The sequence below is a fragment of the Lithobates pipiens genome, unplaced genomic scaffold (assembly GCF_037356315.1).
Source record: "Lithobates pipiens isolate NorthernLeopardFrog02 unplaced genomic scaffold, aLitPip1_a1.2 Scaffold_8, whole genome shotgun sequence".
Lineage (NCBI taxonomy): Eukaryota > Metazoa > Chordata > Amphibia > Anura > Ranidae > Lithobates > Lithobates pipiens.
Window position 1 is genome coordinate 492533929 of NW_027507903.1, and position 24907 is coordinate 492558835.

Here is a 24907-nt window from a genome sequence, read left to right on the forward strand (position 1 = left end):
CTGTGCGGAGTTCCTGGGTCTGTACACCCGCTGTGACCATTATGAGGGGTTCCCTCTTCCCACCATCCCTGTGCTGAGTTCCCAGGTCTGTACACCTGCTGTGCCCATTATGAGGGGTTCCCATCATCCCTGTGCTGAGTTCCCAGGTCTGTACACCCGCTGTGCCCATTATGAGGGGTTCCCACTTCCCACCATCCCTGTGCTTAGTTTCTGGGTCTGTACACCCACTGTGCTCATTATGAGGGGTTCCCACCATCCCTGTGCTGAGATCCTGGGTCTGTACACCAGCTGCGTGTGGGATGAGGACAGAGAGGGGGCCCCTGGGAGGGGAGAGAGAACTTGGAATCCTCCCATCTCCCCCAGCACAAATCCCCCTACCCCTTCTCCCATCACTCCACCATGTGTGCTGAGCATCCCTGTTACCTGCCCTCCTCATTTTCCTGGTTACTGTGTACCCCTCTTCTATATCCATAACCATACACAGTGACAGATCACAGATCATCAGTGTGGCTTGCAGCAGTGCAGTTTCCCCACCTTCTCCTGTTTGTGCAGATAAGAACATTGGAACCGAGGGGGGAGGAGGATTCCTCTGTGTACTTGGGGTGCAGGCTGTCCGAGGGGAGTGATGGTGATGTTGACTGAAACAGAGGGCACAAGAGATGCAGGGAAGATGTCCAGGGTGCCCACGCTAGCACGCCCCCTTCAGGGCAGCGGAATACAGCACAAACTCATGGAGACAGTGTTTGATGGAGCCCCCTGTTGACATGAGAAAGTGGAAGTGAAGCTTAAAGTACCGCTCCAAGGGACCGGCGGCAATCATAAACTACAATGGAAGCATAGTCCTACAGTGGGAGTGTTTGGGGCACAATGCTCTGCGCCCCGAGGCACTCTAAAGGAAGCCAATAGAGCTTCTTAGCCGCAATCACGCAAGATACAGTGTTTTGCCTATGTCCGCTGTGACTAGGTTATGCCTGACATCTGCTTATCATACCAATGCGTGTTTTATCTGCCTTCTTGTAAGTGCATTACCATTAGGCCTTGTGTTCTTAGTAAATTACATTTTTTGACGTTATTGCACTATTTGGAGTTTCATTATCCTTTGCATATTACGGATACCTTCTGGTCTCTGGATGCTTAAATGATTCATGAGATATCCATATAACCCTGAGGGGTGCAATGCTCTTTTTGCCCAACATGAGAATGTGTGGCAAAGAGTGTTGGTGAATTTACATCTAACCGGGGATGTGGAAACAGTGTTTATCATGTGGTGTGGTGTCAGATCATTCAATCAACTGAATATCTTTTACGGATTAATTACCCAGAATTGGATATTATTATTATTATTCAGGATTTATATAGCGCCAACAGTTTGCGCAGCGCTTTACAATATGAGGGCAGACAGTACACTTACAATACAATTCAGTACAGGAGGGATCAGAGGGCCCTGCTCGATGGAGCTTACAATCTAGAAGATATCACATCTTATGGACTAATATATTTGTTTCTTGCATATTTTGCATACACTATTCACTGGGTGTGTAATATATATGTTTACTGTTTATGTTATCGCATACCTAACGCCACTATTTACTTATAGCCGGTGTTTGATAATTTTCTATTAAAGTGGCTGCTTTATTTCCATTAGGTTTTTCTTTGGCGCAGTGATAAGATCTTGGGTAGCAGCATATTGTGAGATCTGATTTTATATTACTTAATCATTGAAATAAACTTATATTTGGACATGAATATCATAGGGTGGTGCTTCAATTCAAAATTCACTCTTCCTTATCACAACTCAAGGTGATTGTAGATGCCCTTCAGCGCACAGAAACTACTTACCCAATAATCAACTTCTTTATATTTGCACCATTGCTATATTATTGAATGCACAATAAAAGAAAAGGAACACATAGAAACTTGAGGGTTTCAGTACTTCTTATGCACTTTTCCAAGCATTGTTTTTTTTTGCTGTGTCCCAAAGACACAACAGGAAGTAAGTGGAAATCCCCTCTTAGATGAGTGTCTCTATTGGCAGATTTCCCTTCACTTATTGTTCCAGTGACAACTGTGTAAAATTTGGATTTCCCATCACTTTCTCTACTGCTGACACTAATACAAAGGTTGAAACTCCCCCTGCTGGGTGCAGAGAGTAATAAAAATCCAGCAAAGGCTGTAACCACACTATCCAAAACTACATTTTTGCTTTTGCAGTTTCAGGGTCTCCTCAACTGTGCTAAAAATGAATGTACTGTGGAGATTTGTCCCCTGGCAGATATTGCACATTGGTCAACTTGAAAAATAAGAGATTTGCACATACCTTCTGTTCTAATGGAAGAGGCTCTTGCATGCTGCAGGATCCCCTCTGCCTGAGTGTATGTGACAAAAAAAAAAAAGGTGGCAGAATTCTTTTGAAACCAATGGTTTGCACACAGTTGGAACATAAATAAATTCACAGCCTTCGCACTAGCGAAGGCTGTGGGCTTGGTGTTAAAAATGCCACCACTGACATCTAGTGCTCTGAAAAGGAATGGCACCAATTTATGATTTGCCAAAAACTATAATTATTTTGCAGGGGGGTCCAAAAGATATAAGACAATTGTCCAGTACAGTACAATAATAAATTATTCTATCAATTGGCTGGGATGGTTATTCTCTCAAAGTAAATAGTACTTAAAGTGCGTCTAAACAATATAATATCACATTACAGCTCCTCAGTCCTATGATGTCATGGCTGCTTTCATTTTCTCTTTTCAGTTTGGTTTGTCATTTATTTGATCCTGCCAATAACACACTTCCTGTCCTAGGGTGACAATGCCACATCACTGTACTGTATCCATAGAGGAGCGATGTTGACACCCAAAGAACAAGAAGTATGTTAGGAAAATTAAGGGGGGGGGGGTATTCCTACGTGCAATGTTTCTCAATGCCAGTCCTCAAGTACCCCCCACAGGTCATGTTTTCAGGATTTTCCTCAGATGAAACGGCTGTGGTAATTACTAAGACAGTAAAACTGATCAAATTACTTCTGCAAAATAATAGCAAGCCTGAAAACATGACCTGTTGTGAATACTTGAGGACTGGATTTGAGAAACATTGCTGTAGTGTACAGAGAAAGTTCGGAGAAATGTACCTGATAACATTGCAGCACAGAAAGTTATCAGCTCATAAGATATCTGGCAGGATTTCTGCACTTGAGTGCCAGCTTAGACATACTGTAAGACATAATTTTCTGTGGGCACCTGGCACTCAGTCCTTCAGTACCAACACCTAATTTGTACCCTGTGCCAGTTTGTTGTGTATGTTAAATTGACAGATTCACTTTCAGGTATATGGTTGAACCTCGTCAATCACAAAAATAAAACATCAACCACAGAAAAAAAAGTCTGATTATAACAAACTAATAGGTATCTGTTTGTACAGCAGGTAGTAAGAGAAACTCTAGGAACTCTTAGACTTCTCCTCCCAGGAAGCTTTGCCCCGCTCTCTGCTCAGCACCAAGCAGGGTTACAGATACTGCAGTCAGTGCAAAACCTTGACTTCCAACCTCCGATGCCTCAGCCTCCAGCTCCTACCTCCTGGTGATTGGACAGGTCAGGAATACCCCAGTTTTACAGCTTTCATTATTATAAATGTATAATTTCAGGCAATAAAGCAACAATTTGTCCAGTTGTCCACTTCTCTATTCATTTAGAGCACCATAGGGGCAGTTACAGTTTGATTTGATACTCGCTTGTTCCTGATCCAGCAGGATATCGCTGACCAAAAGGCAGAGCCACTTGTCATAACCTTCCTGATACATGCACATGCTCCCCTTTCCATTGCCGCTGTCACCCCCTATTCACGCCCCTTTCAGGATGCCAGGCGCATGAATTACAGCTGTGTTTTTTTTGAAGCACCTGATTAGAGCCAGAGGCTCTAATAGGCTTTAAAATAGGGTGGGCTCCAGTTGCAAAGCATTTTTGTTTGGAGCCCACCCAGGTGTGTTGGGATTGCTATTCTAACACTGAATCGCTTCTCCGCCAATCAGGAAGCGTGGGTCTGATTGGCTGAAAGGACGGGCGATCCTATTGGATGCCTAGGAGCTAGGAGGAGGGAGATGCACGGCAGAAGCCACTGTGATCCACAGGCGGAGGAAGAAAGAAAGCTGCTGCTTGCTAGAACACTGCCCACTTCCTTGATGGGGTAAGTGCGGGGTTTTAAGGCCCCGACCATCCTCCCGGGGGGGGGGGGGGGGGTGTTGTGGGGGGAACCAGCCGTCACTGCACTACACTCCATTCATTCCTATGGAGTATGGCCTTGTGCAGGTCCAGCCATAAAAGGGTTTGAAAGTGGCTCTGTGATCTGGTCAGAAATATCTTGCTGGATCAGGGAGAGGTGAGTATATGACTGGAGTGGGTCCTTGGGCAGGGGGTCTACCATGTATGTGTAACTGTCCAAAAGTAGTTAAATCTGACCTCCAGCCTTCTCTTCAGTATTGCACATTTGTATTGGTTTCTCTCCTGTACTGAAATTGCTTACTCTGATTTCACTGCACACTGCAAACTTCTCATAATGTGTATTAGAAGCTGTAAGGCCCCTTGCACATTGCAGCTTGAAAAAGCTCAGTACAGCTTATTTTTTTACTGAGCTAAACTAGCTCAGTAAAAAATGTACACAGGCAGGTAAACAAGCAACGTGCATTCTTCAGTAGGGATGAGCCGAACACCCCCCTGTTCGGTTCGCACCAGAACCTGCGAACAGACCTAAACTTCGTGTGAACTTTAGAACCCTATTAAAGTCTATGGGACTCGAATGTTCAAAATCTAAAGTGCTAATTTTAAAGGCTAATATGCAAGTTACTGTGTCTATAGTATGCCTGTGAAGGGGCGCATGTTTCCCGTGCTTAGAACTGTCCCTGCACAAAGTGTCATTTGTGCAGGAAAAAAAGTCGTTTAAAATCACTTGCGGCTATATTGTCGGCTCCCGTAATACAGAGAACACTCAATGAGTGTTCTCTGTATTAGCCGACAATACATTCATTCATTGATTAAAAAAAAAAAAAAAAAAAAAAAGCGTGGGGGTTCCCTTAAATTCAATTACCAGGCCCTTCAGGTCTGGTATGGATATTAAGGGGAACCCCACATCAAATAAAAAAAAAAAATTGACGTGGGGGTCCCCCTAAAAATCCATACCAGACCCTTTATCCGAGCACGCAACCTGGCAGGCCGCAGGAAAAGAGGGGGGGACGAGAGAGCGCCCCCCCTCCTGAACCGTACTAGGCCACAGGCCCTCAACATTGGAATGATGCTTTGGGGGTCTTTTGACTAATTCCGACGGATTAATTCCAGAAGAGGTCCGGAAGTGATGTTGCATACACACGGTCGGACTAAGTTGTCGTAAACTGTAGCACTGATGTAAGTCATTTTTTTTCCACAGTAGCGTGACAATCCCTCCACCTCCGGTCTAACTCATCACTCTCACCTTATGGCATGGACCCCTATGCAAGCGGGTATCACAAGGGTTAACACGGACCATAAACTTCTCTCATGTCTCCTTAGATCTCAGCAAGAACGCCAGGTCATGGGTAGAAAAGATAAGATCTAAGTGCTCACCGCTTAAGTATAAGATTTAATTTCTGTGTTCAAACACAAACTACTCACATAAAGATGATAAAAACACAGCATGTAAAGCCGACAATCGTGCTAGTTCCGTAGGGCAGCAGCAGGTGACGTCATGCGTAGCTCTTCCCCCGTACGCGTTATGTTCAATCAGAACTTTAACATCATCGGACTCCTCCCCCCTTCCCTTCATTAGCAGACGGAGGCACTTGGGGAAGGGTGGAGGAGTCCGGTGACGTTGATGTCCCTGACGTCACTGGATCTCTGACGGAACTCCCTGAAGACCAAGAAGCTGGCAGAGAGGTGAGTATAAATCAAAAGAAGTTTATTGATTAATCGAGGAATTCATCTTTAATTTCCACAGTCCTAGTAAACACTACAGATATATGTGCTTTTCTCAGATTTCATAACTGAGGTTTACAACCACTTTAAGAGGAGTACTGAAGCAGGGTGCTGACCTTTTTAGGCAGCTATGTACAGCACTCTGCTGGCTCCTCCCATCAGCTATGATTTATCTTCATTCCATGAAGAAGTACAGGGACCCACTGATGATATAATTGGGTCTACAGGGAAGGAAAAAAAATAAGAAACTTTACTTTAACTACAACAAAAAATAAAGTTTTGGCTTTAGAAACACTAAAACGACAACAAACAAATTCTCAGAGCAATGATGGAAAATTTTTATGTAATATGTTTAGCAACCTATCTAGAATGGTGCTGCATCCACCCTGCCAAAAAATAGGCCCTGTCCTCATGAGCTGACCAAAAAATAAAAAAACACAGCTCCAGTTACACGAAAAAAAAAATGAATATCCCATAGAATACAAGTGTAACACTGAACATTGTCATAGAGAGGCAGAACTCTATTTTACCACAAGATGGCAGTGTTAACTACTTAATCCTGCCTAATCCTAAATCCAACACAGTCCCCAAATTAGTCTGGGAGATGCAGTCTCCAAGAAGGATCTGGAACACAGTGAATCTGGGGTCACAACTACAAGGTCTACAAGCACCAAAAAGGGAAGGGATGTTATAAAAGCAAAAGCCTGGCAAGGAGCCAGGATTTGGAGATAGACATGCCAACTGGGACGGTGTGTGGTAAACATGCTGTGTTGACCCAGGTTGGGTTGGACTACTGAACTGAGCGCTGAGCTGTGGAGGTAGTTTGTAGTGGAGCTCCCATCATCCAGAACTGCTGTTCAAGTCACATTCATCCAGATTGCAGCCACTGCACAGCTTCTTATGGAGGCCTCCCACCCAATGGACAACTTGCTGCCACCTGTGGATTGCTGCAGAGGGATCTGGTGAGAGGGTCCCTGACTGCACAACATCTATAACCAACAGTTAACCCTTTGCAACTCAGGCCGGAGGAAGGGCCACTAGCCTCCATTGACTTTGTTTCCCCATTAGAAGCTGAATCCACTTGCTGCCATTTTCAACTTGGAGCAGCAGCTAACAATGTCATAGGCAGCCACCAAGGGTGTTTTTACTCAAGACTGACGACTTTTATTACTCCATGCGCACCACTACTTGCTGCATAGTATTCTAATGTTAACTCCCAAACTTTTCTTCACAGTGCCCACCTTAAAGAGGCATACCCACTGACTAAATTTAACTCCTCCCTTAACTGTTCCTGAACTTCAACCCTAGTAAAATTGCACTGCTTTTGCGCCCCAACTTTAAAGGGCCCCGATTAAGCCGGCAGAAGTTAACATCAAAGAACTGTTCAGATGTTGCATACTTGGGGGCAGATTTGGGTTGCAGGTAGTGTATAAAATTCACAGGCCTATGCTTAGCTCCTCTTGTCTGAGAGCCCTCAAGCAAACTAGCCTGTCGTACCTATTGTTAGTCATCTTGGGGCATAACCTCTCAATCAGAGGGCTACTGTTTATTTTCTTGGTACTGCAGTACACATACCTCCCAACTTTTTGAGATGGGAATGAGGGACACCTAGTAGAAAAAGCATGTAGGCATAGGGCACGCCCCCTGCCACACCCCCTTAAAGGAGAATTAACCCAAAAAAACGATTAGTTAAACCCACAAGGGTTTTTTTTTACCACTACTATTCCTTTATATTGGCTTTTGGAATTTACAAATGCAGCAATTAAGATTTTGGATGAAAGGTTTAGTGCTGGGAAACACTTTTTGAAAGATAAAAAGTGCATTTTATATACAACTATATAGCTCAGACAAAAATGAGGGACAAATGTGGAGGAAAGAGGGACAGAGGGACATTGCTCTAAATCAGGGACAGTCCCCCAAAATCAGCGACCGTTGGGAGCTATGCAGCACATGCTGAGTCTATCCTTAAAGGTACTTGGATTAATTGCATTGTACTTATATTGTACTGTTTTTTCATTTGTTGGCAATGGACTACTGATCTGCTGTGTTACCTTTTTTTAGTTTGGTCTGCTAATACAATCTGCTTATTTTCTAATGGTCAGTGTGTGCCATCTTAGTATGGCTGCTGGGAGTTTCCAGATAAGGTATTCTGGTGGTGTTAGCAGGAGTGAGGTTCCACCTAGAGCCAGAGAAAGAGCGGAGGAGCCAATATTACCAGTGCCCCCTGCAGGGTAGTGCTACACAAGGATGGAGAAAATAAGGAGTAAGCAGAGTAACAAGACATGTGGCATTCCACATGATAAAGCTGAAGGACAATGCAATTTAAAGTGCAAATATTTTTTGAGTACCAATAATACATTCAATAAATCGGACAACTGGCACCCACTCATGGCAAGGCTGGCCCAGGTGTCCAACTTTTCAGTTTATGTAAAGCCTATCAAGGTGAAGCCCCACCACTATCTAAATGCAAGAGGTCAGTACATTAAAGGTCAAGTAGTGCAACGCAAGTCTCCATTGTTATTCTCCTAAAAAAAAAAGAAACAAAGTTATCGACACATTTCACATTATATGACAATGATTGAAGTGTTATCTTGGCAAAAAAAACATTCATGCAGTTAAAAATTCACCATTTAATAAGCCTAGGATACAGTACTTTCCACATCTACTGTGCAGGTACATTTACAGTATGAATTTCAGCTGGCCACTGATGCTACATAGTCCAATGGCCTAACGTTCTTGAGAGAGCTGTCATAGAAAGAAAATGCAAAAGAGGTACCCGCAACTGTCTTGTTTCTTTTGTTTCCTTCTAGCAGTTCAGGTGTAAGTGCAGAGGACTCCCTTCCTCTGCTAAATCCAAAGGGTTTTCCTATGGGGTTGCCTCCTATTCAGGGCAACAGTTAATTTCAACTTCAAGTGAACATGCCAGCAACAACAGAACAGAAACAGTGGATTTTCCCCTGATAACAGCAACAAATTCCCTGGAGGGGAGATGTAGAAGCAAGGAAAAGATAACCTCAGCTTCAGCAAAAAAAAAATGAGGATCTGGGATCTGACCCACCTACCTGTCTGGACCCCCAGATATTTGCAGACCATATCTGCTCTTTTCGTCCAGTCTTTTTAATCACCATTTTACCTTTAGGCTAGGTTCACACATATGTTTCCCACATTGCATGAAAATCTCACTGCTCTTGCAATCTGCTGCAGGTGTCAATACTTAATTACACCGCACAAGCAATGCGTTTTCCTTCACCAGATCGCATGATAAACGTGTGACTCAAAAAAGGTGCATGCACTTCTTTGGTGAAATTAATGGACTCAAATCTCACTGCACTGAAATGCATTTGAATTGCACAGGAATGCAGTGCAGTTCCTGTACGATTCACATGCACTTAATAGTGTGAACCAAGTCTTAAAGTGATTGTAAATGTTCATTTAAAAAAAAATATATCATACTTACCTCCACTGTACAGTTCGTTTTGCACAGTGTGGCCCTGATTCTCATCTTCTGGGGTCCCCCGGCGGCACTCACGGCTCCTCCTCACATCGGTAAACCCCCTAGGAGAAGTGCTCTCCTGGGGGGCTACCTTGCGACTGGGCTCCCGAGTCCAGCATTTGCGTGCATAGACACAGAATGCCGGACTCTGCCCTGTCCCCCCCAGCACCCGCATCATTGGATTTGATTGACAGCAGCGGGAGCCAAAAGCTGCACTGCTATCAATCTATCCAATCAAGAGCCAAGAACCCCGGGCACAGGTAAAACAGGAGGGGATGGGGGGCTGGGGGGCCAGTCAGAGTTTTTTTCACCTTAATGCATAGGATGAACCCCCTTAAAGATAGCGTGCTCCAAACGCCACTCTTCCTTGATGTCCTGGAACCTTGCCCAGAAATAAGAACTGGGAGCTTTTTGCGGTGCTTTGGTACATTAAAGAATTCCCAAACGCGGTCATCGCACCACTATTAACGCCTCTCTTGCTCCACTCCTCTGAACAGTTAACTCCTTATAGTCCACTTCTCTGCTCCCACACACACCCCAACTCTAATTCCCCCATAGGTTGCCAATAGCAAAACACCAAAGCTGGAAATGCAGGATTTAATGCAGGAACAGTCTAGGGCTTTGTATTTTGTCTTGCAAGATTGAAAGGAGGAACAGTCCAGGGCTTTGTCTTTTTATCTTGAATAGCTCAACTCTCAGGGGATACTCAAGAAACCCTTTGGAATATGAGGGCACTCTTCACTTCAGCAAAGCTTCTTAGTTCATTCCCTCCAGTAGCACCTTGGGGAATGAATAACTCTTGAGACACAATAGGAACAGTTCCAATTCAAACAAACTCTGGCACTGATGCACAAGGAATTGTAGCAGTCACTAAGATCCCACACGCAGGTCTGTTCCTGGATACTTGGATGCCTCCTTTAAATATCATCCAGACATTTCTCCTGTGAACTCTTCAGACCAGATCCTCAGTGAAATCCCTTAATCAGTTCCAGCAGCCTCAGCAAACAGGCCCCCCAGCTCTAGCATAGGTAGGACCTCGATGAACACATGTAGAAACACACTCAGGCTTGAAACTTATTCTCCTGGGCAAGAACGGAGTTGCCGAGGCCCCAGACTATTTACTTATTTACTCCCAGCCACCTACTGGGCATCCCTTCCAAGGATTGGCTGAGACCACATAAAAATTCAGACTGTGGTTTTGGCTCTTCTAGCCCACTACATCCTAGAATTCTTCAGAAGGCAGGGGTAGCAGGCAACTCTTCAGCCAGTGACGCCTGGAACAGCCCAAACCAATCACAAACTTCTCCATCAATTACAGGGGAACCAAATATTAATTTACCTAACCTTTCTAGCAATCTAAGAGGGCACTATATTAAAATGCCTTTATTTTTAGTTTGAATCTGCTTTAATTAACTATGTCATTGGTGTGTAACACGTGATCTTTTCAGTTAGGATGGTGTTTTGCATTTAGCCGCAAAGTATCACAGGACTCTTTTTCCAACTGTTGCCAACAGTGATATAACAGAATTCCTAGTACTGATACATTTGTGTTTTTTCTTTTGCAGGTAAACTCCCGGGGAGTCCTGTATTTGGGATATTCTGCACCCTCCGGCTCAGCTCTACACAAGTTCTTTGCAAACTCCTCCTACAACATCCGTCTGGCCAGTCATGTGTCACTCACTCCAACAATCTTATCCAGCTACTAATAAACGGCTTGGTGTCTAGAAATGGCTTGGTGTCTCTTTGTCTCTATTACTTATACTGTTTTTGTGTATATACAAAGGTGATGTGGTATTTTCAGTCTAGTAATTATAAGAACATCATATATTGGAGCGCCAAAGGAATGGGTTGGTTGGATGATCGGATGAAAGAGAAATTCATTTTATTGAAAATGTATAAACAATGTGTTTCAGGTATTATATCTATCCTGCTCAGGGCTTTTTTTTCTCAGAGAATAGGTGCAGGAACATCTCCTTTCTGAGTCACCCCATTTTCCCCGTCCCCTACCCACCTCCGAGCACCGTTCCATGGTTCCACCCTCTACCCACCTCCCAATACTGCTCCTTTTAGAGAATACAGAACCAAGTTTTTTTGTGGTGATAAGTCATTTGTATGGGATTTGTTAATGATAACATGAAACACAGCAAAATCGATACCCCACACCAGCAACAATAGATTCCTCTCCAGCAACATTAGACCCCCCCACATCATTAGACCCACCAGCAACAAAAAATTCACCCACAACAGACATCCCCAGGAACAATAGATTTCCTACAACAGTGTGCACCTCCAGGATCAATAGAGCCCACCGCACCACCACAACAATAACCCCCTCGCAACAATAGATCCCCCCATAACAATGGACCTCCAACAGCAGCAACAGATCTCCCAGCAGCCAGCATCAATTGACCCCTTCCTCAGCAATATATCCCTCCCAGCAACAATTGACCACCCAGCAACATAAGACCCCCCCGCCCCACTTCCTCCGCAACAACAGACCCTCCAGCAGACCCCAGCACCCCTTGACATTACATACATTCAGTGCTGGAAGTGCCAAAACTGTGTTCCCCCATGTTCCCGCTGAAAAAAGCCCTGATCCTGCTTCTTCGTGGCTTTTGAGCCCTGTCTGCAACTCCTGCCGGCCAGTGAACAGTAGAAATGCAGACACCTAATTCTCTCATTTGCAACATGGTTGCTCTTTTCTGTCTCGATGTGACACCAACTACTATCTGTAGTAATAAAATAGTAGTGGCAGGCAGCATGTTTGCTGAATAGCCCTGAGAAATGACTTCCTTCCCCCTGAATAATGTTAGCTATCAACTTTAAAGCGGTAGTAAACCCGCATTTTTTTTTTTTTTTTTTTAAAACCTGCAAAGCAAAAGGCATAATGAGCTAGTATGCACCGCATACTAGCTCATTATGAAATACTTACCTTAGAACGAGGCCCCGACATCTCGCCCGATCCACGCCGAGGAAGCCGACATGCTCCCTCGGCGTCTCTTCCGGGTATCGCGGCTCCGGCGCTGTGAGTGGCCGGAGCCGCGATATCGTCACTCCCGCGCATGCGCGCGGGAGATTTAAATCCGGCCGGACGAGCGCTGCCGGATTTTCGCGGAGAGAACCCCCTTGTGCGCATGCGCCGCTGCAGTCAGCGGCGCATACCGAGGGGAATATCTCCTAAACCGTACAGGTTTAGGAGATATTTTTTTTACCTACAGGTAAGCCTTATTATAGGCTTTCCTGTAGGTAAAAGTTAAAAAAGTGGGTTTACTTCCACTTTAAGTACTTGCTTACTGGGCACTTAAGCACATACCCCCTTCCTGACCAGGCCAATTTTCAGCTTTCAGCACTGTCGTACTTTAAATGACAATTGCATTGTCAACACTCTACCCAAACTAAATTTTTATCATTTTCTTTTAACACAAATAGAGCTTTCTTTTGGTAGTATTAAATCACCACTGGCTTTTTCATTTTTTGCTAAAGAAAGAAAAAAAGACAGAGAATTTTGAAGAAAAATAAATAATTTTTCATAGTTAAACATTTTGGCAAACAGGTCATTTTTCTCCTTCCCTGATGTACACTGACGAGGCTGCACTGATGGGGACTGATAGGCTGGACTGATGTGCACTGATGGGCACTGATGAAGCAGCACTGGTGGGCACTGATAGGTGGTACTAATGGGCTCTGATAGGTGGCACTGAAGGGCACTGAGAGGTGGCACTGATGAGACTGATGGGCACTGATAGACAGCACTGATAGGTGACACTGGTGATGAGGCACTAATTGGCAGCACTGATGGGTACTGATAGGGAGCACTGGTGGACACCAGTGGGACAGATGTCCCTGTAACAGAAGTTGGTTATCCGCTTTCTTCTTTTCTCCTTATGCTGTCAGCATGAGGAGAAAAAAGCCAATAACCAGCTTGTGTTTACTTCTGTGATCAGCTGTCATTGACTGACAGCTGATCTAGTGGTAAAGGGCTGCTTGATTGGTTCTTTATCCCGATCTGTGATCAACCGAGTGAAGGACTCAGCATTCACAGAGCGTGCCGCCAATGCACCGCAGGGGGCGCACGATCACAGGAGGACGTCTGTGGATGCCCTCCCGGCACTGGAAGCCCAAGCTGTTGCTGTTTTTTTGCTATAGCATGGGTGGAAATTGGTTAAAGTGGTTGTAAACCTCTAAAATGAAAAATGAACAGATCATATCCTTTTATAGTGTGTACTAGCCTCAATACAAAGCACCTAGAGTGATTTCTGCTTTCTCTGACATTCCTCTACTGCCTGCATGACTCACTTCTGACAGGTCATGCCACCCCACAAAATCTCAGGAGATCTCCCCCAGCTCACAGCAGGTGATTGACAGCCTCAGCTATGCATGTTTCCCTATGAGACTATGTGGTCCTGTGGGGTGGTCCTTTCCCTCCACTCAGGTCTCAGATTACACTCAGCTCTTTAAACTGTGTGTTTTGGAAGGCAGTAGAGAAGTGAGGGCTGCAGATAAACAGGTACATTTTATGTAGGAGGCTTTGTTTAATGTTTGTGTATCACCTGAGGCAAGTCACTTAAAGTTGAAGTAAAGTCCACTTTTTAACTTGTACCTACAGGTAAGCCTATAATAAGGCTTACCTCAAGGTACAGTGAATGCACACAGCATGCAGCCGATGACCTTACTGGTGCATGCACTTTGAAGGGACGCAATACCCATGCTGTACCTTCAGAGCTTTGTGCCAGAGCTCCTGCGCGCATGTAGGAGTGACGTCATCACGGCCCTGGCTATTCATAGAGCCGGAGTCCACAAACCCGGAAAGGAAGACCAGGTGAGAATGGAAGCGCCAGTGCAAGAGCAAGTGCTCTGAGTCAGCTTCACTCCCAACTGGACTTGGTAAATCCCAAGCAATATTATGATCCCAGTCTGTTGGACTACAGAACACCACCCCTCTCCTCTCCCCACATAGGACAATTCTGAACACACTGCTGGGGATTTCAGCATAGCAGAAGCACTGTGATGTCAGCTTAAACAGGATGTTAGGAACCCACTGGCAGATCAGTAGGTATTTTTCTGTATTTGTGTGTGCAAAATATGGGGAAAGGTGCACATATTGCAGAGATGTACTGAATATTTTCTCCCCTTTTTTGTCCAGACATTTACTATAATTAATTTCTCCCCTTCTTTTCTTATGCCCCATTCGCACCTTCACACCTAAATATTTTGTATCTCAAAGGATCAAAATGCTCAAAATAAAAAAAAACGCATGATTTTCTATTGTACCTGAGCATAGTGTCGCTTAAAACGGTGTTTCACCCCCATTGTGAACTTTGAGCCTTCTTATTGCTTTAGAAATCTGCATTGTCCTTTTTTTTCTGTAGTCTGATTACCTTATTTCTATAGGGTAATTGCTTCTCTTCCATTCAGGCATGTACTGGCCATCCAGACTGGAGCTGCTCCTCTCTGAGAGTGAGTAATCATGATTTCACTCCTGTCACCAAGGACCAGCTGTCTACACTTGCTGGAGTGAGGATTAGGCTTTCTGCTCCCTCCAGCCTGCAGGGGGGCGATAGACAGCCGGCAGAATTTTCTTTCTCTTTCCCTTATGACTTAGCTTAGCCCTTAGCTGCCTTCATTCTGGAGAGTAAGGATGAGCTCAGGCGTGTTCGCAAACAGCACATGCAGAGCCCACCAGGAGTACTGCGGGCACTGCGGGACGCTAAGCACACGCAGTGTGATTTTTCCCAATGCGTGGCTGCAGAGATCGGGAAATATCTCACTGCTTGTTATTAGTGCTCCCCAGTGCCGACTTCCTGGCGGGCTTTGCGCGTGCTGTTTGGGAACACGCCTGAGCTCATCCTTACTGGAGAGCTGTAAGTGGGTGGGGGAAGAGAGGGGGGACTCTCTGATGCAAGGGTGATGAGGAACTCTAATGCAAGGGGAACACTCTCATGCAAGGAGGCTCTCTGATGCAAGGGGGGACACTCTGATGGGGGTTCTCTGATGCAAGGGGCCCACTCTTATGGGGGGGCTCTCTGATGCAAGGGGGAATCTGATGCAAGGGGGGACACTATCTGGGGGTACTCTTTAATGCAAAGGGGACTCTCTGATGGGGTACTCTTTGATGCAAGAGGGACTCTCTGATGGGGGACACTCTGATGCAAGGGAGACTCTGATGGGGGACACTGATGCATGGGGGACTCTCTGATCCAAGGGGGACTCTGATGGGGGACACTCTGATGCAAGGGAGGCTCTCTGATGCAAGGTGGGACAGTCTGATGCAATGGGGTTCTCTGATGCAAGGGGGACTTTCTGATGCAAGGGGGACACTCTGGTGCAAGGGGGGCTCTCTGTAAAGGGGGACACTCTGATGCAAGGGGGGCTCTCTGATGGGGGGCACTATGATGCAAGAGGCACTCTCTGATGGGGGACACTCTGATGCAAGGGAGACTGATGGGGAACGCTGATGCATGTGGGACTCTGATGGGGGACACTCTTCTCCAAGGGGGACTCTGATGGGGGACACTCTAATGTAAAGGGGGCTCTCTGATGCAAGGTGGGACACTCTGATGCAAGGGGGACTCTCTGATCCAAGGGGGGCTCTCTGATGCAAAGGGGGACACTGATGCAAAGGGAGCTCTCTGATGCAAGCGGGGACACTCTGATGCAAGAGGGGCTCTCTGATGCAAGGGGGCTTTCTGACGCAAGGGGGCTTTCTGACGCGAGGTGAACTCTCTGATGCGAGGGTGGTTCTCTGATGCAAGGGGGGACATTCAGATGGGGGACACTCAGTGAGGGGCTCTCTGATGCAAGGGGGGCACTCTGATGGGGGGCTCTCTGATGCAAGGGGGCTCTCTGATGCAAGGGGAACACTCTGATGGGGACTCTCTGATGCAAGGGGGGACACTGATGCAAAGGAGACTCTCTGATGCAAGGGGGGACACTGATGCAAAGGGGACTCTCTGATGCAAGGGGGGGGGGGCTCTCTGATGCAAGGGGGACACTCTGATGCAAGGGGGAGTCTGTGATGCAAGGAGGATTCTGATGGGGGACACTCTGATACAAGGGGGACTCTGATGCAAGGGGGACTCTGATGTGGGACACTGATGCAAGTGGACTTCACATGCCCACACTGAAGATGGTAGTGCACTTGGAGGGACCAGCAAGGTTAGTTAAAAAACAAAAAACAACTTCCGAATATCCATAGCATATTACAGCCCTTCTCTAGACTCTCTGGCCTCTTTGGTAATCAAGACAAATCTAGAGCATTAAACATCTTCTTACCGGATTGGACCAAAAAAAACCTCCAATCCTCTTATAAATTTATTTGGGAACCCGTAGCTCTCTCGTAGCTCTCCCGTACTTAGGAATTAGGGATGAGCGAAACACCCCCCACCCCCCTGTTCGGTTCGCACCAGAACTTTCGAAAGGACCAAAAATTAGTGCGAACTTTAGAACCTCATGGAATTCTATGGGACTCGAACATTCAAAATAAAAAGTGCTAATTTTAATGGCTAATATGCAAGATATTGTCCTAAAAGGGTTTGGGGACCAGGCTCCTTCCCCAGGGGACATGGGTCAATGCCTAAAATGTTTTTAAAAACTGACGTTTTTTCAGGGGCACTGATTTTAATGACGATTAAAGTGAAAAAAAGTGTGAAATATTCCTTTAAATATCGTGCCTGGGGAGTGTCTATAGTATGCTTGTGAAGTGCCACGTGTTTCCCGTGTTTAGAACAGTCCCTTCACAAAATTACATTTAACGGAAAAAAAGTCATTTAAAATTGGTTGCGGTTTTAATGTAATATCTGGTTCTGGCAATACGGATGAAAATCATTGAGAAAAATGGCATGGGTAGCCCCCCTGCCCATTACCAGCCCCTTTGGGTCTTGTAATAATATATATATTAAGGGGAACCCCGTACCCAAATTAAAAAAGGCGTGGGGTCCCCAGGCTCTATATACTCAGAACAGCAGCATACAGGCGGTACAAACAAGACAGGGACTGTGTAGGTTTGTTGTGTTAAGTAGAATCTGTTTGTAATTTTGAACTGGTACATTTTTAAAGTGTAGCTCCAGTCAAAAAATCTATTTTTAAGCTTTTTGGAAAACATAGGGAAGGTTTATCACCCCTGTATCATTTTTTTTTGACCGTCCGTCTTTTTTCATCTCACTTCCTGTTGTCTCCTTCCGTTTTCAAGTAGGAGACGTTTGTAAGTTGGATATTTGAAAGTAGGGGCCTGCCCTATATGCTCTGCAGGAATGTGGCCCTAAGGTGTTGGTGTTGCCACAAGTTAACACTGTAAGCCCTCAAAGTGACTCTTGGTGGGCGCTGGAGCGCCCTGCTGTGAACTATTTTATCAAGAATTGTAAAACAGGGGCTGAAAAATTGGGCCTTAGGCACTGCTTGCTGGTGCCACGACACTGCAACCTCTCCCATATACTCTAGTTGGAGTGCAGGAATGAGCCCCGCTGCAAATCATTGCATCAAAAATTGTATTACATGCCCCTGTTCAACAGGGGCTGAAAAATTGGGCCTTAGGCACTGGTGCTGGTGCCACGACACTGTAACCTCTCCCATATACTCTAGTTGTAGTGCAGGAATGAGCCCTGCTGCAAAGCATTGCATCAAAAATTGTAATTACACGCCCCTGTTAAACAGGGGCTGAAAAATTGAGCTGGTGGCATCACCCAGAACCAAAAATGTTCTTCCAAGATATCAGCAGGATCATTAAGGAGGAAGAGGATAGTTAGTCAACATAACAGGACAGTCACTCAGCATCAGCATAGGCAGTCTTGAAGGGATGTGACATTTTTATAAAAAAGTATTTGGTTACATCAGCTTCAGGTGCTTGGTTGCTGGTAGTGATCCAAGACTGATTCATCTTTATGAAGGTCAGTTGATCAACCGAGTCGGTGGACAGGCACACCCTATGATCGGTTACAAAGCCACAAGCAGCACAGGTGTGTTCCGAAAGAACGCTGGATGCAGGACAGGCCAGTAGCTCAATTGCATACTGTGCAAGCTCTGGCCAGTGATTCATCCTCAAGACCCAGTAAGCCAGAGGATTTTTGGTGGGAAAGGTGTCCAAGTCTGACCTTGCCCCTAGGTATTCCTGCAACATGTAAATCAGACACTGGCGATGGTTGCTGGAACCGATCATACCTTGGGACTGCGGACTAAAAAATTGTTTGAACGCATCGGTCAGACGGCCATCTTCTCCATCGCTCCTTCTGTGACTGACCAAAGCCTCAGCAAAACGTTGTCCAGGACTAGGAGTTTGTAACCTCCCAGTCTCTGGGAATGCATTGCACAGACCTTTCTGCAAGGCCTACCGGAGATGTCTCATCCTCTGCGATGGCAAGATAAGGTCCGCAACCTTACCCTTGTACCGTGGATCAAGGAGAGTGGCCAGCCAGTAATGGTCCCCCTCCTTGATCCGAAGAATAAGAGGATCCTTTCGCAGGCTTTGCAGGATCAGGGAGGCCATGCAGCGTAGGTTAGCTGAGGCATTCGGTCCGGAGTCCTCTGGGTCACTAAGGACAACATGATCCGCAGCTACCTCCTCCCAGCCACGTACAAGTCCACGTGTTTCTTGGGACTATAAATCATCCCTAAAAGACTGCTGCTGCTGATGCTGAGTGCCAGGCTCCACCTCCATGCTGACACAAGCCTCCTCCTCCTCCTCGTCCTCTTCCTGTGTTATGGGTGGGACAGCAGGAACACTGTCTGGATAAAGGGGGCCTTGATAGGCAAGGCAGTCCTCCTCTTCCTGCCTCTGTTCTGCCTCAAGTGCCCTGTCCATTATTCCACGCAGCGTATACTGCTCCAACAGGTGGACAAGAGGTACAGTGTCACCGATGCATGCACTGCCACTACTCATCATCCTCGTGGCCTCCTCAAATGGTGACAGGACAGTGCATGCATCCCTGATCATGCCCCACTGGCGTGGTGAAAAAAAAACCGAGCTCCCCTGACCCTGTCCTGGTGCCGTAGTCGCACAGGTACTCATTGATGGCCCTCTGCTGCGTGTGCAGCTGCTGCAGCATGGCCAACGTTCAGTTCCACCTGGTGGGCATGTCACATATAAGTCAGTTCTTGGGCAGGTTCAACTCCTTTTGGAGCTCAGCCGAGCACTGGCATTAAATGATCAGCGGAAATGCACACAGACTTTCCTGGCCTGCCTCAGGACATCCTGTAAGCCCTGGTACCTGCCGAAGAACCGCTGCACCACCAGGTTAAGGACGTGAGCCACACAGGGCACATGGGTCAGTTGTCCCTGTCGGAGGGCGGAGAGGAGAGTGCCATTGTTGTAAACCACCTTTCCTGGCTTAAGCTGGTGTGGCATCAACCACCGCTCGGCCTGCCACTGCAGAGCTTACAAAATATCTGCCCCAGTGTGGCTCCTGTCCCCCAAACAAACTAGCGAAAGCACGGCATGGCATCTTTTTGCCTGCGTACTTGCGTAGCCCTTGAACGCCTACGGAACACCACTGGTTCTGAGGACAGAGCACTGGAAGAGGCCATGGAGGAAGAAGAAAAGGAGGAGGTGGAGGAGAGAGGTGTGTCACAACCAGTAGTAGCATTTTGGAGGCGTGGTGGTGGAACAACCTCCAACACTACTGTACCTTATCCTGCATCCTTCCCAGCTGCCAGAAGAGTGACCCCATGGGACGTGAAAGATAGGTAATGTCCCTGTCCATGACTGCTGGACCATGAGTCAGTGGTAATATGCACCTTACGGCTGACCGCCCTGTCCAGCGAGGAATGGACATTGCCTTCCACATGCCGGAAGAGAGCCGGAATCGCCTTCTGTGAGAAAAAGTGGCGTTTGGAGACCTGCCACTGAGTCTACCAACTAAAAAGGCAGCAGTTGAAGTGCTAGCAATTTAGCCAAGCTAGCATTCAACTGCTGGGTATGTGGATGGCTGGGAGTGAACTTCTTTCGACGGTCCAGCAGCTGGGGCAGCGAAATTTGCCTGCTACAATCGGACGTCGGTGTATTGCTAGCAGAGTGCCCGCAAGTACTTGGCTGTGACACACCTAATTCTACACCTTCATTCCTCTCAGTGCAGGTTTCAGAGAGGACTGAAGGTCTAATAGGGTTGGAGATCCCAGCTGATGAGGAGCAAGGAGAGGTCCGCTTTGTTCTTTGGTGTGGGTCTTTAAGGTACGCCTGCCAATGAGCTGCATGGCAAGTCAACATATGTCTGGTCAAGCATGTGGTGCCCAAGCAGCTGATGTTTTGGCCACACGAGATACGCTTGAGACATATGTTGCAAATAGCAGTGGTGCGATCTGATGCACTCGTCTCAAAAAAGGCCCACACCAAAGAACTTTTGGCTCTCGGAGTGATTCAGTCGGTGTGCTGCCTCTAAGCTAGCCCCCGGAGGGCATCTTGCCTCGTTGGAGATGTGCCTCCTCCTCCTCTCTCCTATCAGGCACCCACGTGGAGTCAGTGACCTCATCATCCCCTCCCTCTTCATCACTGGAGCAAACCTGGCAGTATGCTGCAGCTGGTAGAACATGACTGCCAGATTGCTATCCTTCCTGAGCATCCCCTCTCTCTGCGCTCACGCTACTGCCTTCCTCTGGGTATCATCATCAGATCCTTCAAAACGCTGGGCATCCTCCTGGAGCATGTACCCAACACTGTGGTCAAACAGTTCGGGGGACTCCTAAGGAGGACGTGGTGGGTCTAGGGAAGGAGTGACTGATGACATTGAGATGAGGGAAGAGGATGCATTGGCAGCTGCTTTACTAGTACCCTAAGCCTGGGTGAGAGAGGATGAGGAGGATGAAGAGGGCTTGGTCATCCACTCTACCAAGACTGCGGCATGATGCGGCTCAACACGTCCAGCTGCCGAAAATAGGGACAATCGTATCCCATGGCCACGTGCTGATGACGATGCACCACGTCCACGACCAGCACTGTTGTCTCTAGACACAGAGCCTGCTTGCCCTCTTTTATTGGCTCGTGACTGTCTGCCTCTCCTTGTTGGCCTTCCAGACATAGTAATGGCCTGCAGGGAGATGGGAAAACCAGCAATTGGGTAGTGTATATTGTGCTTGAGGCACACAACACCCACTGTAAAGGCTGCAGATGCCTGTATTAGAGAACACCAGCAATAAATGGTAGATACAGGTGTATACTGTGCTGGAGGCCCACAGCACCCACTAACTCCTGCAGATGCCTTTATTATAGAACACCAGCAAAAAGGGTAGATACTGGTGTATACTGTGCTGTGCTGGAGGCACACACCACCCACTAACTCCTGCAGATGCCTGTATTAGAGAACATCAGCAAAAAAGGGTAGATACAGGTGTATACTTTGCTGTGCTGGGAGCACACAACACCCACTAACTCCTGCAGATGCCTGTATTAGAGAACCCCAGCAATAAAGGGTAGATACATGTGTATAACTGTGCTGGAGGCACACAACACCCACTTTAACTCCTGCATACGCCTGCATTAGAGAACACCAGCAAAAAAGGGTAGCTACAGGTGTATACTGTGCTGGAGGCACACAACACCCACTTTAACTCCTGCAGATGGCTGTATTAGAGAACACCAGCAAAAAAGGGTAGATACAGGTGTATACTGTGCTGTGGGCACACAACACCCACTAACTCCTGCAGATGCCTGTATTAGAGAACACCAGCAATAAAGGGTAGATACAGGTGTATACTGTGCTGGAGGCACACAACACCCACTAACTCCTGCAGATGCCTGTATTAGAGAACAACAGCAATAAAGGGTAGATACAGGTGTATACTGTGCTGGAGGCACACAACACCCACTAACTCCTGCAGATGCTTGAGAAAAGAACACACTGTCCCTGCCTATCTTGCTCTTTCCCTGCACGCCGAAACACACTACACAAGGCTGCCGCGCTGGCGGCCTTATATAGTGTGGGGCGTGTACTAAACCCCCTGAGCTATAATTGGCAACAGGCATCCTGCCTGTGGTCAATTATGGCTCTCTTTGCTGCCGGCAACTGTGATTGGCCAAGCATGCGGGATCACAGTGCATGCTTGGCCAATCATAAGCCAGCAATGCACTGCGATGGCGCAGTGCATTGTGGGCCATGAGCACCACGCAGATTTGTCACGAACAGCCCATAACGTTCGGTATCCGCCGAACGTGCGAACAGCCGGTGTTCGAGTCGAACATGCGTTCGACTCTAACACCAAGCTCATCCCTATTAGGAATTAACCTAACCTCCAGGATTAATACCCTGTACTCCCAAAATTACCCTGCACTCTACAAAAGATTAGCGATGGACCCGACTAGTCGGCAGGCCCATCCACCATCGTGATTCGGCAGGTTATATTCTATAAAGATGAACATCCTTCCTAGGATCCTCTATATTTTTTGCATGTTGCCTGTTGCTCTGGTCAGAACCGATTTGTTAAACTTTCAAAGGAATCTATTTCAGTTTCTTTGGGGAGACAAGAGGCCTAGGGTGAACAGACGTACACTATACACTCCAAAAATGAAGGGCGGCTTGGGAGTACCTGATCTACTCAAATACTTCTACGCAGCCCAACTATCCCAACTCATAAGGTTTCACTCCTCTCAACCTCATCCACCATGGATGCATATAGAATCACAATCATGCCCAGCCAAATTGATATCCCATATAATGTGGTTACCGGCTCAGGATCGACCTACGATTCAATGCCCCTCCCTCTCGCTATCATTTAGCATCTGGGACAGACTGTCCAAACCTCATTCATTCCAATCCAAAAATAGCCCATTAGCCCCATTGATACAAAATAAAGAATTTACCCCTGGCCTCACTCCTCGTGACTTCAAATGGTGGACCAACAAAGGGCTCCTGCGCATTGCAGATATCTGCGACCACAACGGTATGCTCACTAAACGAACCCTAATAGACAAATAACAAATGCCAGACTGAGAATACTACCGGCTTGCACAACAGAAACATTACCTCAACGCTTTATCTCGCAAGAGTGACCCGACGACTATGTCGCCAATACATATGTAGCGACGACTCATGAAGAGCACATGCTATGTGTTTTTCTCCATTTAACATTCCTGGAACCGCAGTTTGGTTTTGAGTTCAATTACACCAAATTATGGTCTCGGTACCAGTCAAGCTGGATTGCGCTGTGTTCTGCCTGGCTATAGGTGGTGCTGTCATCTCTGGCAGGTGTGAGAATGCAGTTCAGCTGGGTGTGTTGAGTACCATCTTTCTCGGAACCAACTCAGTGGGCGTTTACTCCTGCTGTGCATTCTGGGAAAGGGTACTTAAGGTACTGACTTCACGTGCTTCGGGGTTCCGGTCAGAAGTGCTTTCTGTCTGTTTGGTCCTTGTCCTCCTGACCAGCCCCCGTGGCTCTCATGGCCTGGGGTGTGGATCCATCCAATTCTGAGTCTCCGGGCTGGCTAGCCCGAGGCCAAGTAACTGGAGGGAGGATTCGGAGGTGGTCCAGTGCCGTCTCATCTGTGGAGAGGCCCAGCAACTGAAGAAGCAACCAGCGGAGGACTCTTCGGGAGAAGGCCACGCTGAACGCTGGCTTCTTAGAAACAGCCTGGAGACTTAGTTGAAAGACCCCAAGTGAATCTACACTCGTACGGTATCGCCGGGCCGGCTGTAAGATACTGGTACCATATGAGAGCTCTCTAAATTGGTCTACACCCTCTGGTTACTACAAGTGTTCTACAAGTCTGTGGCAGAGACTTTACTACAAGTGTTCTACAACAAGTCTGTGGCAGAGACTTCGGTTTATCTGAGCACTCTATCGACTGCTAGGGCTGGTGAGAGGAGATCTATCCGGTAAGGGTGAGAATCCGGTTATGCATGGCTATTCTCTGGATTGTTATAGTGAGAGGCTACCTGTTTTGACTAAGTTCCAAGATTACCTGAAATTTCTATCTGAAACCCTCTAACCCTCATCGAGAGACTGTGTTGTTTATTTCCTTATTCACAAATAAAAATCCCTCAAGCGGATCTGGTGTCAGTTTCTGCAATTCTTGCGCCATCAACCTCGGGAAACCTCTAGACCAGTGATGGCGAACCTTGGCACCCCAGATGTTTTGGAACTACATTTCCCATGATGCTCATGCACTCTGCAGTGTAGCTGAGCATCATGGGAAATGTAGTTCCAAAACATCTGGGGTGCCAAGGTTCGCCATCACTGCTCTAGACATACACAAGGTCAAGAAGGTAACGGTAGGCCCAATAAAATCAGCAGCTCCTTCGGGGGTCAGTGCTACACATATGTCATAAATGTGATAAAATTAAAGGTCATATCTCCAAATTGTATAATATTTTAAGACATAACCCGGCTAAACAAGCTTATATGGTCAAGTGGGAGCAAGAGCTCCAAGAAAACCTTGAAATAGAGGAATGGCACTCAATATCCCAAGCAGCCTCCAAGTCACTCATTAACACCTCTATCATAGAGGCAAATTATAAGGTCTTTTTAAGATGGTACATGGTGCCATCCAGGTTGGCTG

At 46.7% G+C, this 24907-nt stretch overlaps 2 protein-coding genes across 4 annotated transcripts in view; one reads left to right on the forward strand and one right to left on the reverse strand.

The window, feature by feature from the left end:
* LOC143960460 (uncharacterized) overlaps window positions 1-2377 on the reverse strand; it is a 44065-nt gene extending 41688 nt beyond the window's left edge. The window contains exon 1 of the transcript XR_013270315.1: window positions 2318-2377. The gene's annotated coding sequence lies outside the window, so the exon portion shown is untranslated. The remainder of the gene's footprint in view (window positions 1-2317) is intronic.
* LMNTD1 (lamin tail domain containing 1) overlaps window positions 1-11160 on the forward strand; it is a 213294-nt gene extending 202134 nt beyond the window's left edge. For 2 of the 3 annotated variants that reach the window (XM_077469094.1, XM_077469096.1), the window contains 2 exons: window positions 3421-3590; window positions 10998-11160. In XM_077469094.1, the coding sequence (XP_077325220.1) occupies window positions 3421-3582 (162 nt within the window). In that variant the 3' untranslated portion in view covers window positions 3583-3590; window positions 10998-11160. The remainder of the gene's footprint in view (window positions 1-3420; window positions 3591-10997) is intronic. The other variant, XM_077469095.1, reaches the window with a different exon arrangement.
* Window positions 11161-24907: the final 13747 nt, after the last annotated feature.